The 12,728-nt window shown below is 43.9% G+C and overlaps 1 protein-coding gene across 1 annotated transcript in view; it reads right to left on the minus strand.

Annotated features, from left to right (window-relative positions):
- Window positions 1-5,003: 5,003 nt before the first annotated feature.
- The window catches only part of kifbp (kinesin family binding protein), a 54,645-nt gene continuing 46,920 nt past the window's right edge, over window positions 5,004-12,728 (minus strand). Inside the window, exon 7 of the mRNA XM_043683141.2 lies at window positions 5,004-5,975. Within this exon, the coding sequence (XP_043539076.2) occupies window positions 5,097-5,975 (879 nt within the window). The 3' untranslated portion in view covers window positions 5,004-5,096. The remainder of the gene's footprint in view (window positions 5,976-12,728) is intronic.

The following is a 12,728-nucleotide window of genomic DNA, read 5'->3' on the forward strand; positions in this document are numbered from 1 at the left end:
CAGATGTGATTAGGGAGCTAAGGTGAAGGAACCCCTGGAGGCAGTGACCATATGACAGATTTCATCTTGCAGGTTAAAAGGGAGAAGCTGGAATCAAATACAACAGTATTACAATTGAGTAAATGTAACTACAAAGATCCTGACCAGAAACGATTAGAAGGGGAGCTTAGTAGGGAAGATGATGGAGTAGCAATGGCTGGGAGTTTCTGGGGGTAATTTGGGAAGCAGAGTAGACATTCATCCCAAAGAAGAAAAAACATACTGGGGAAGGACAAGGCTGATAAGTCAGCATAAAAGCAAAAGAAAAAACAATGTGGTGAAGATTAGTGGGAAGTTAGAGGATTAGGAAGCCTTTAACACCAGTGGAGGACAACTCCAATAAAGCAATCTTTGGCGGGGGAGGGGGCAGGTGGTTTTGTAGGAGAAGATGAAACATGATAGAAAGCTAGTTCGTAATATAAAAGGCGACGACAAAAGCTTTTTTTAAAGATATATAAAAGGTAAGAGAGAGGCAAGAGTAGATATTCAACCACTGGAAAATGAAGCTGGAGAAGTAATAATGGGGAACAAAGAAATGGCAGAGGAAGTGAATATGTATTTTGCAACAGTCTTCATGGTGGAAGACACCAGCAAAATACAAGAACTTCAAGACATTCGGGGGCAGGGATTTGGAAATTGTAGTGGTTATTACTAAGGAGTAAGTGTGAGGAAGCTTGAAGGTCTGAACGCACATAAATCTACACCAGATGAACTGTACTCAGGGTTCTAAAGGAGATAGTGGGGGAGATCGTAGAGGCATTGGTGGTGATCTTTCAGGACTCACTGGAGTCAGGGAAGCTCCCATAGGACTGGAAAATGGCTAACATAACACTTCTGTTTAAGAAGGGAAGGAGGAGAAAGCAAGACATTATAGACCAGTTAAGCCTGACCTCAGTCAAGAGTCCATTATTAAGCATCAGATTGCGGGGTATTTTGAAGTTCATGGTAAAATAGGGCTGAATCAGCACAGCTTCATCAAGGGGAGGTCATACCTGACAAATCTGTTAAGATTCTTTGAGTAGGTAATGAGCAGGATAGACAAAGGAGAGCCAGTGGACTTAACATCTATTCGAAATTTCAGAAGGCCTTTGACAAGGTGCTGCAGAGAAGCCTGCTTAATAAGAGCCTAGTTATAGAGATAAGGTATTGGCATGCACAGATATTACTATATTATTATATATTATCAATATATTTACTAGCTGACTCACTAAAGAAAAGGAGTGGGGATAAAGAGGTCTTTTTCATGATGGCAGCTGGTGACTACTAGAGTTCTGCAGGGTTCAACATTTGGACTATTCATGTTATACATTAACGATCCGAGCAAACGAACTGAAGGCATTGATGCTAAACTTACAGATGATACAAAGCTAGGTAGTATTGTTGAGAATGTGAGAAGGCTCCGGAAGGACTTGGACAGGCTAGGAGGATGGATAAAGAAGAGGCAGATGGAATACAATGTAGAAAAGTGAGAGGTTATGGATTTTGGTAGGAAGTAATGTAGGCGCTTTTCTATTAGGAGAAAGGCTTCAGAAATCTAAAGCATAAAGGGACCTAGGAATCAAAGTTCAGGATTCTCTTTTCAGTTAACATGCACATTTAGTTAGCAATTAGGAAAACAAGTGTGATGTCAGCTTTCATTTCAAGAGGGCTAGAATGTAACAACAGAAATATACTGCAGAGGCTGCATTTGGAATACTGAAAGCAGTTTTGGGATCCGGATGTCAGGAAAGATGTGCTGATCCGGATGTCAGGAAAGATGTGCTGGTATTGGATGGGGTAAGAGGAACTTTACAAGAATGGTCCTGGGATAAGATTCCCTACAGTGTGGAAACAGGATGAAGGACTTGTCATCTGAGGAGTGGTTGAAGACTCTGGATCTGTAATCAGTGGAGTTTGAAGGATGATGGAATCTCATAATGTGAAGGATACTGAGGGGCCTGTATGGAATGGACAGAGATGTTTCCACTAGTAGGATAGACTAGGACCTGAGGGTTCAGACTCAAGAGTGAAGGGAGGACCTTTTAGAACAGTGATGAGGAGGAATTTCTTCAGCCAGAGGGTGGTGAATCTGGAGTGCACTGCCGCATATGGGTGTGGAGACCAAGGCATTGAATGTATTTAAGATACATAGGTTGTTGATTAGAAAGAAGATAAAGGGACAGTGGGAGAAGACAGAAGAATGGCATTGAGAAACATATAGGCCAAGAGTGAATGGTGCAGCAGTACGATGGACAAATGCCTAATTCTGCTCCTGTATTTTATTGTCCCTGGTCTACTGTGGCTCAGTGGTTAGCACTGCTGCCTCACAGTGCCAAGGATCCGGGTTCAATTCCCGCCTCGGCAACTGTCTGTGTGGAGTTTGCACATTCTCCCAATGTCTGCGCGGGTTTCCTCTGGGTGCTCCGGTTTCCTCCCACAGTCCAAAGATGTGCAGGTTAGGTGGATTGGCCATGCTAAATTGCCCATAGTGTTAGGTGGATTTGTTGGGGTAAATATAGGGGGGTGGGTTTCTCTTCGGAGGGTCGGTGTGGACTTGTTGGGCCGAAGGGCCTATTTCCACACTGTAGGTAATCTAATCTACATTAGAGGTGAGGAATACCAGCAGTGTGTAACTCATCTCCTGACTCCCAAAAGCCTGATCACCATCTCCAAGAAAAAAGTCAGGTGTGTAATGGAACACCAGCCACTTTCCTGGATGGGTGCAGCTCCAACAACACTGAAGATTCTTGACACCATCCAGGAAATAGCAGCCTGACTGATTTGCATCACTAGAATCATCCATTCCCTCCACTGCCGACATTCAATAATAGCAGTATGTATTATCTACAAGATGCACTGATGAAATTTGCCAAAATTTCTTTAGACAGCATCTTTCAAACCCATGACCACTTTCACCCAGAAGGACAAGGGAGACAGAACAGGGGAACACCTCTATCTGAAAGTTCCCCCCCAAGCATTCACCACCTTGACTTATATCACTGTTCTTTCACTGCCATTGAGTCCAAAACATGGAAATCCATGTGGGTCTACTTACAGTACATGGATTTCAGTTGTTCAAGAAGCAGCTCACCACCATCTTTTGGAACAACAGGGATGGATAATAAATGATGATCCAGCCAGCATCACCCGTGTCCATGAAAGAACAAAAACATCTGGAGCTCTCCTGAAAAATTCTTAAGACTGCTTGGCCAATCGAAACTTCCCATTTGAGAACAATGGTCGTTTGTTAAGAAAAATGTTTTTAATATTTGTTAGTGGCTGTTAGATGGTGATGATTAAGATCAGCCATTACCTCAACAAATGGCTGAACAAGTAAATACTATTCTGTACTAGTTGGGATGGCTTAACAAATGCACTGTAGCAACTTATTTATTTGCATTTGAACAAAGTGTAGCTACTCTCTCTAACGTATCCAACTGGTCCCGCTTTATACTTCCCACTGGGCCCTCAACCTATTCCCCTCTCTAACCAACCCTTTGACCCTCCTCATTTCCAAACGCTTTCCTCTGACTTACAACCTCTTCTGTCCCTAGAGAAACAAAGCCTTTGCTAAAAGCATTGTCGCCCTGGATTATCCAAGCTGGAAAGTACAGAGATCGAGTTCTAGTTCCTGACTCCATTGCCTGTGATGGACTGGGGAGGGGAAAGCCCACTCCAGGGGAATGGCACAATAAATACACTGATCTTGCTTAAGTGATGACAAATTGTTTGGGAACTCAAAGCAAATTGAAAACCATGTAAAAAGCAGGATATTGCAGAGAGCTTCTCTCAACTTTTACACTGCAAGATAAGCCACAATTTCCTCAGTTGAACGATTTCTCAGTGTGACTCAGTCTTAATGACAAAATTCAAGTAATCTTTACTTGTTTCACTTCCTTCTGCTCTATCCTCTTCTCTCCTTGGAGGTGTAAAGACCCAGGGCCACAGTTCTCACGTGAAATTGCTCTCAACAGTAACCTATAAATTAAAGGGGCCTTTGTACACTATCTCATCTTAAGTCCAACAGAAGGGCGGTGTAGATTGTGGGTGAAATGGCCTGTTTCAACTCTGTAGGGAATCTAGTCTAATCTTAGAGGGGGCGATGAGGGGGTAAACAATGTGGCTATCTGCTCCTGAATTGTATTAAATCTGTAACCTAATGGCCTGAATATCCCACGCTTTATCATGACCATTAGGCTGGGGGATCTGTTGAATAAAGTATGCAACAGGGCATGCCAAAAGCAGCACCAGGCTTACATAAAAATCAGGTGAAACTATATGCCAAAAGGCATGCTTTACAAAGCCAAGCTGTTCCAAAACCAGCAGATGCAGTCTTGCTGCATAGCCATAAACCTGTTGGAAAGCCAATTAGCCTTCGTTCCAGACCTCAGGATATATTTTCCCTGGTTTAACTATTAACCGCCGCCAAGAAAACACCCATGTTGCCAATTAGACATTTACATGCAAAGTCCATAACGGACAATACAACAGTTCCTCACAATAGCGCCATAGGTCAAATCACATTCAGCTGCTCCATCTTTCCTTCATCATAAAGTCAGAATTATGGATGTTTACTGATAATTGCATAATGTTCACCATCCATTAGCAACCCCTCAGATAATAAAATACTCCAACATCTTAGGGGTCACCACTGACCAGAAATTGAACCATGACCTCTACCATCTAGAGGCACAAGGGCAGCAGGCACATGGGAGGCATGTAGGTATCTTCATGTTCCCTTTCAACTCTCACACCTTCCTACCTTGGAATATAATTACTGTTCTTTCACTATCTCTTCGTCAAAATCCTGACATTCCCTTCATAACAGCACCAGATAGACTGCAATGGTTCAAGAAGGCAGCTCATTACCATCTCCTACGGGGCAGTCAGGAGTGGTCAATAATGCTGGACTTGCCAGGCACACATTCAATAGTGAATGAATAAAATATAAACACAGTTGGAGACAAAACACAAAGACACTGAACTGAGCATGTTAGGTATGTTTATTACACAGGGAAGTACAGCCACTGAGCGAGGGAAATGAAGCAGGTCTCAGAGTAGATTCTCCAGTACTGTTCTTAAGAAAAAGCGGCTATTTTAGCCTTTAATTTCTCCATCCTTGCTGGCAAGAGGGTGGCCATCTCAACACAGAGCTCCAGCTCAGGTTCCATCACCTTGGCGGCCTCAGGCTGTATCTCGCAGTAATCCACCACAAAGCGGTAACACTCCACCGACTGCTGCAGGTTGGTGAGCTGTAGCTTTGGGTCTGAAGTGATCATTTTACTGTACAACCAACCAATGCGAAACTTGCAAACTAGTGCTGGTCGCAAGACATCAGCTTCCAGCCTCTCTGGAAATTTCTTCTCTGAATTCTTCAGTGAGTCTAAGAAGAGGGTGTAGTACATAATGGCTGACTGCGCGAGGTGGTTTATTTTCTTGATGTTGTGACTATCTAATTCATCCAGCCGATTGGCAATAGAGACTTTCAGCTCCATCATTTCATAGTATGTGTCTGCTATCTCAAATTGAAGCTGCCGGCAGACCAAGAGGTAATACTGTGGATTTAACTCTGTATAGACTGCTTCCAGCATGTCAATGCGCCGTTTGTGCATCTTACAACGCCTTTCTTGGTCTTCTTCAAAAAATGCCAGGACCTTAAATAATGCACTGTGGTCCTGAACCACCTCAATATGGTCTGTTACATGGTCATCCAGCTGAAAGAATTCTTTGGCCTCCTGCACGTAGTTTTGCCCAACCAAGAACACATCTCGTGCTTTGCTGAAGTCTACAGGGTAAACGCAGCTCACTTTCTCCTCAATAGACTGGATCAGATCAAACGTTTCACTGGATCCAAACATCACAGCGCTCTTCCTCCCCTGCTCCTTCTCCTCCTCTTCCTTCTTCAATCGGATTTTCAACTCTTCCTGACGATCCCAATCCATTTCGCCAACATCATCCTATGGAGAAAGATGACAGGCTACAATAAGAAGTTTGCTTGACACCATCCAGGACAAAGCAACCCCTTGATTGGTGCCACAATCCACAGATATCCACTCCCTCCACTACTGATGCTCCATAATAGCTGACAGACCTATCCGTAAGATGCACTACAAAGTTTCATCAAATCTCCTGAGATAGCATGATCATTCCGGCTAGAAAATCAAGATTAGCAGATACATGGGAATATCCCCACTTGCAAGTTCCCCTCCAAACCTCTCAATCCTTCACTGTCACTGGGTCAAAATCCTGGAACTCCATTCCCAATAGGATTTAACTCAGATGTGTGCTGAGTCTAGATTAGAGTGGTGTTGGAAAAGCACAGCAGTTCAGACAGCATCCGACGAGCAGTAAAATCGACGTTTCGGACAAAAGCCCTTCAGCAGGAACACAGGCAGAGAGCCTGAAGGGTGGAGAGATAAGTGAGAGGAGGGTGGGGGTGGGGAGAAAGTAGCATAGAGTACAATAGATGAGTGGGGAGGGGACGAAGGTGATAGGTCAGGGGAGGGTGGAGTGGATAGGTGGAAAAGAAGACAGGCAGGTAGGACAAGTCATGGGGACAGTGCTGAGCTGGAAGTTTGGAACTAATCTAGACTCTGGTTTCCAGCATCTGCAGTCATTGTTTTTACCTACTCAGATGTGTGCTGAGTCAGCTGATCTCTGTCAAGGGACTGACAATGTGAGAATGGTCACGTTGACAACTAGGATTTGTGGCACCATTTCCCAGATATAGTTTATTTTTGTTCAAAGGAGCAGGCCTGATACTCTCTCAACTACAGCCTGACCTGATGCAACCTAGAAACATCAGCAATGGGAGACTGGAGCGTACAGAAGAGCAACATGGTGGTGGGCCTCAATGTCATGGTCATAGAGCCACCTCAGCCTCCTCTGCTCCAAGGAAAACAAACCTGGCTTATCCAGTCTTTCCTTATAACTCAGACTTTCAGGAAATATCCTAATTAATCTCCTCAGTAGCCTCTCTGGTACAATTGCGATCCTTTGACAGTATGGTGACTAGAACTGTACAAAGTATTCTATCTGTGGCCTAAACAATGCTCTATGAAGTTTCAGCAAGACTTCCCTGCTCCCATATTCCAACCCCCTGCTGTTTTAAACATGGTAACAGACCCTTCGGTCCAGCTCATCCATGCTGACCAGATAGCCTAACCTAATCTAGTCCCATTTGCCAGCACTTGGCCCATACCCCTGTAAACCCTTCCTATTCATCTACCAATCTAGATGTCTTTTAAAAGTTGTAATTGTACCAGCCTCCACCACTTCCTCTGGCAGCTCATTCCATACATGTACCACCCTCTGCATGAAAAAGTTGCCCATGAGGTCCCTTTTACATCTTTCTCCTCTTCACCCTGAACTTATGCCGTCTAGCTCTGGACTCCCCCACCCCAGGGAAAAGACTGTGTCTATTTAACCTATTCATGCCCTTCATGATTCTATAAACCTCCATAAGGTCATCCCTCAGCCTCAGACAGTCCAGGGAAAACAGCTCTAGCCTATTCAGCCTCTCCTTATAGCTCAAGCCCTCCAATCCTGGCAACATCCTTGTAAGGCTTTTCTTAACCCTTTCAAGTTTCACAACATCTTTCCAGGAGGAGGGAGACCAGAACTGCACAGAAAAGTGGCCTAACCAATGTCCTATACAGCTAGAACATGACCTCCTAACTCCTATACTCAATGCTCTGACCAATAAAGGAAAGCATACCACACGCCTTCTTCACTATCCTACCTGCCTGAGACTCCATTCGCAAGGAACTGCACTCCAAGGTCTCTTTGTTCAGCAACACTCCCCAGGACCTTACCAATAAATGTCTAAGTCCTCTTCTGATTTGCCTTTCCAAAATGTAGCACCTCACATTTATCTAAATTAAACCACATAAGCCAGTCCTTAGCCCATTGGCCCATCTGATCAAGATCCCATTGCACTCTGAAGTAACCTTCTTTGTTGTCCACTCCACCTCCAAAGTTGGTGTCATCTGCAAACGTACTAATTATACCTTCTATGTTCACATCCAAATCATTTATATAAATGATGAAAAGCAGTGGACCCAGCACCGATCCTTGTGTCACACCAATGGTCACAGGCCTCCAATCTGAAAGGCAACCCTCTACCACAGCTGTCTTCTATCTTGGAACTAGTTCTGTATGCAAATGGATAGTTCTCCCTGTACGCCACGAGATCTAAGCTTGCAAACAGTCTATCTTGTTGAATGCTTTAGTGAAGTCCATATGGATCACGTCCATTGTTCTGACCTCATCAATCCCCTCTTAAGTATACTTCTACTACCTTTATAGACTTAGAACAAAGAAACTTTACAGCCCAGGAACAGGCCCTTCGGCCCTCCAAGCCTGAGCCAATCCAAATCCACTGTCTAAACCTGTCGCCCAATTCCGAAGTATCTGTATCCCTCTGCTCCCCACCTACTCATGCATCTGTCCAGACGCATCTTAACTGAAACTATCGTACCTGCCTCTACCACCTCTGCTGGCACCACTCTCTGTGTGATGTACTTGCCGCATGTATCCCCCTTAAGTATTCCACCTCTCATCTTGAAAGAGTGACCTCTCGTTATTGAATCCTTCATCCTGGGAAAAAGCTTGTCTCTATTCACCCTGTCTATAGGCTTCACGATTTTGTAAACCTCAATCAGGTCCCCCCTCAATATCCTTTTTTCTAATGAAAACAAACCTAACCTACTCAACCTCTCTTCACAGCTAGCACCTTCCATACCAGGCAACATCCTCGTAAACCTTCTTTGCACCCTCTCCAAAGCGTCCACATCCTTTTGGTAATGTGGCGATCAGAACTGTACACAGTATTCTGAATGCGGCCGAACCAATGTCTTGTACAATGTCAACATGACTTGCCAGCTCTTATACTCAATACCCCCTCCAATGAAGGCAAGCATTCTATATGCCTTCTTGACCACTCTATCCACCTGTGCAGCAACCTTCGGGGTACAATGGACCTGCACTCCCAGATCTCTCAGCTCATCAACTTTTCCCAAGGCTCTTCCGTTCATTGTATAATTCGCTTTAGAATTGGTCTTGCCTAAATGCATCACCTCACATTTGTTTGGATTGAAATCCATCTGCCACTTTTTCGCCCAACTCTCCAGTCTACCTATATCCTCCTGTATTCTCTAATAGTCCCTTATGCTTTTGGCTACTTCACCAATCTTCATGTCATCTGCAACTTGCTGATCATACCAACTGTGCCCTCTTCCAGATCATTTATGTATATTACAAACAACAGTGGCCCCAACACTGACCCCTGTGTAACACCACTGGTCACCTTTCTCCATTTTGAGAAACTCCCTTCAACTACTACACTCTGTCTCCTGTTGCTCAACCAATTCTTTATCCACCTAGCTAGAACACCTGCACACCATGTGACTTCATTAGTCTATTAGTCTACCATGGGGAACCTTATCAGACGCCTTACTAAAATCCGTATATATGACATCAACAGCCCTGCCTTCATCTACCAACTTGGTCACTTCCTCAAAGAACTCTATTAAATTGGTAAGGCACGCTCTCCCCCACACAAAATATTTGGTCTATCACTGATAAGCCCATTCTTTTCTAAATATAAATAGATCCTATCCCTCAGTACCCTTTCCAGCAACTTTCCCACCACCGATGTCAGGTCTGTAGTTACCCGGAATATCTCTCCTACCCCTCTTGTACAGGGGGACAACATGAACAACCTTCCAGTCCTCCGACACCTCACCTGTATTTAAGGATGCCACAAAGATATCTGTCAGGGCCCCAGCTACTTCCTCTCTTGCCTCCCTCAGCAACCTGGGATAGATCCCATCCGGTCATGGGAATTTGTTCACCTTGATAACTTTTAGCCTACCCAACACATCTTCCCTACTTATGTCGACGTGATCCAGACTAATCAAACTTCTATCTCTGATCTCAAGACTCATCATGTCCCTCTCCTCATTGAACACTGGTGCAAAGTAATCGTTCAGAACCTTACCCATTCTCTCAGGTGCGACACACAGCCTTCCTTCAATATCCTTTAGTGGACCAATCCTTTCTCTAGTTACCCACTTGCTTCTTGTATAAGAATAAAATGCTTTGGAATTCTCCTTAATTCTGCTCACTAAAACTATTTCATGACCCCTTTTAGCCCGCTTGACTTGTCCTACTCTTCCGATATTCCTCCAGGGCCTGTTCTGTTCTTAGCTGTGTAGACCTTATGTACACTTCCCTTTTCCTCTTGGCTAGTCGTACAATTTCTCCTGTCATCCACGAATCTTGTCCTTCCTATCCTTTGCCTTTAACGGGACATGTCTATCCTGCAATATCTCTAACCTATCTTTGAAAGCCTCCCACATATCAAATGTAGACCTCTCTTCAAATAGCTGTGTCCAATCCACATGTCCCAGCTCCTGCCTAATTTTGATATAATTGGCCTTGGCCCAGTTTAGTACTCTTCCCTTAGGACCACTCTCATCTTTGTCTACAAGTATTCTAAAACTTACAGAATTGTGGTCACTGTTCCCAAAGAAATACCCCACACAACTTCTACCACCTGTCCTGGCTTGTTACCCAGTACCAGGTCCAATATGGCCCCTTCTCTTGTCGGACTACTGACATACTGCTCTAGAAAACTCTCCTGGACACTTCTTACAAATTCTACTCCATCCAGACCTCTGACGCTAAGTGTATTCCAGTCAATGTTGGGAAAATTAAAATCTCCCATCACCACTACCCTATTGCCTCTACATCTTTCCATAATCTGTTTACCTATTTGTTCTTCTACCTCAAGTTCACTGTTGGGAGTCCTGTAATACAGCCCCAACAATGAATTGCACCCTTCTTATTTCTCAGCTCCACCCATAATGCCTCACTGCCCAAGACCTCCATAGTGTCCTCCTTTAGCACAGCCGTGATATCGTCTCTGACCAGCAATGCAATTCCACCCCCCCTTTACTTCCCTCCCTGTCCTGTCTGAAGCATCTATATCCTGAAACATTTAGTTGCCAATCATCATGCCTTTCCTTTAACCAAGTCACTGTGATTGCAATAACGTCATACTCCCAGGCACCAATGCAAGCCCTAAGTTCATCTGCCTTACACACTATACTCCTTGCATTAAAGTAGATGCATTTCAGGCCACCAGTTCTTTTGCGCTCATCTGCTCCATGCCTGCTCTTCCTTTTAGTAACCTTCTGAGGATTCACTCAATCTCTGCTATCTATACCTGACATATGCTTCCTTTTTGTTAACAAAAACCTCAATTTCTCTAGTCATTCAACATTCTCTGCACCTACCAGCCTTGCCTTTCACCCTAACAGAAACATACTGTCTCTGGACTCTTGTCATCTCATTTTTGAAGGCTTCCCATTTACCTTTACCTTCAAGATAAAGCCATCCCCTTCACTGTAAATATCTGCCCCAATCAACTTTTGAAAGTTCTTGTCTAATACCATTAAAATTGGCCGTCCTCCAATTTAGAACCTTAACTTTTAGATCCAGTCTATCTTTTTCAATCACTATTTTAAAACTAATAGAATTATGGTCGCTGGCCCCAAAGTGCTCTCCCACTGACACCTCAGTCACCCGCCCTGCCTTATTTCATAAGAGTAGGTCAAGTCTTGCACCTTCTCTAGGAGGTACATCCACATATTGATTCAGAAATTTTCATGTACACACTTACAAATTCCTCACCATCTAAACTCTTAACACTATGGAAGTCCCAGTGTATGTATGGAAAGTTTTAATTCCCCTACCATAACCACCCTATTATTCTTACAAATAATTGACATCTCCTTACAAATTTGCTTCTCAATTTTCTGCTGACTATTGAGGGGTCCATAATACAATTCCAATAAGGTAATCTTCCTGTTCTTATTTCTCAGTTGCACATAAATAACTTCTCTGGATTTATTCCACCACCACAACCTTACTAGTTTAAATCCTCTCAAACAGCTGCAGCAAATGTCCCTGTCCAATATTAGTCCCCTTCCAATTCAGATGCTATCCGTCCTTCTTGTACGGGTCACTTCTATCCCAGAAGTCATCCAAAAATGTGTATCCTCCTCCCCTGCACTAGCTCCTCTTCCACGCATTCATCTGCTCTATCCTCCTATTCCTACCCACACTAGCTCATAGCACCAGGAGCAATCCAGATATTACTACCCTGCAGAACCTCCTTTTTAAATTCCTGTCTAACTTTCTATATTCTTCCTTCAGAGTCTCATCTGTTTCCCTTCCCCTGTCGTTAGTTCCAATGTGTACAATGACCTCCTGCTGGTCCCTCTCCCCTTTGAGAACATTCTGCATCCTCTCCAAGATATCCTTGATCCTGGCACCAGGGAGGCAACAACCATTCTGATTTCTCGCTGCCAGCCACAGACACATGTGTCTGTGCCTCTGACTATACAGTCCCCTATCACAATCAATCACTTAGAACTCTCACTACATTAGAATCATTCTTGATTCCAGAAACTTGTCTGTTTCTGCTACATTCTCCTTAGTTTTGCTTGCTGTCTGTATAGAGTCTTTCAAGTTCATTAGCTACTGTTTTAATGTGTTGGTGGGTTTGTGGCCTACCATGATGCCAAGTGGTCTGTGTAGTCTGGCAGTCATTTCCAAGATGTCTTTGAAGTAGGGGAGACTGACTAGGGTTTCTGGACAAGTTTTATCTGTTTGTTTGAGTTTGTTGCTGAGAAGTGGGCAGA

This window comes from Chiloscyllium plagiosum, unplaced genomic scaffold, assembly GCF_037043375.1.
Source record: "Chiloscyllium plagiosum isolate Xiang-an unplaced genomic scaffold, Cpla_swu_hap1 HiC_scaffold_22, whole genome shotgun sequence".
Classification (NCBI taxonomy): domain Eukaryota; kingdom Metazoa; phylum Chordata; class Chondrichthyes; order Orectolobiformes; family Hemiscylliidae; genus Chiloscyllium; species Chiloscyllium plagiosum.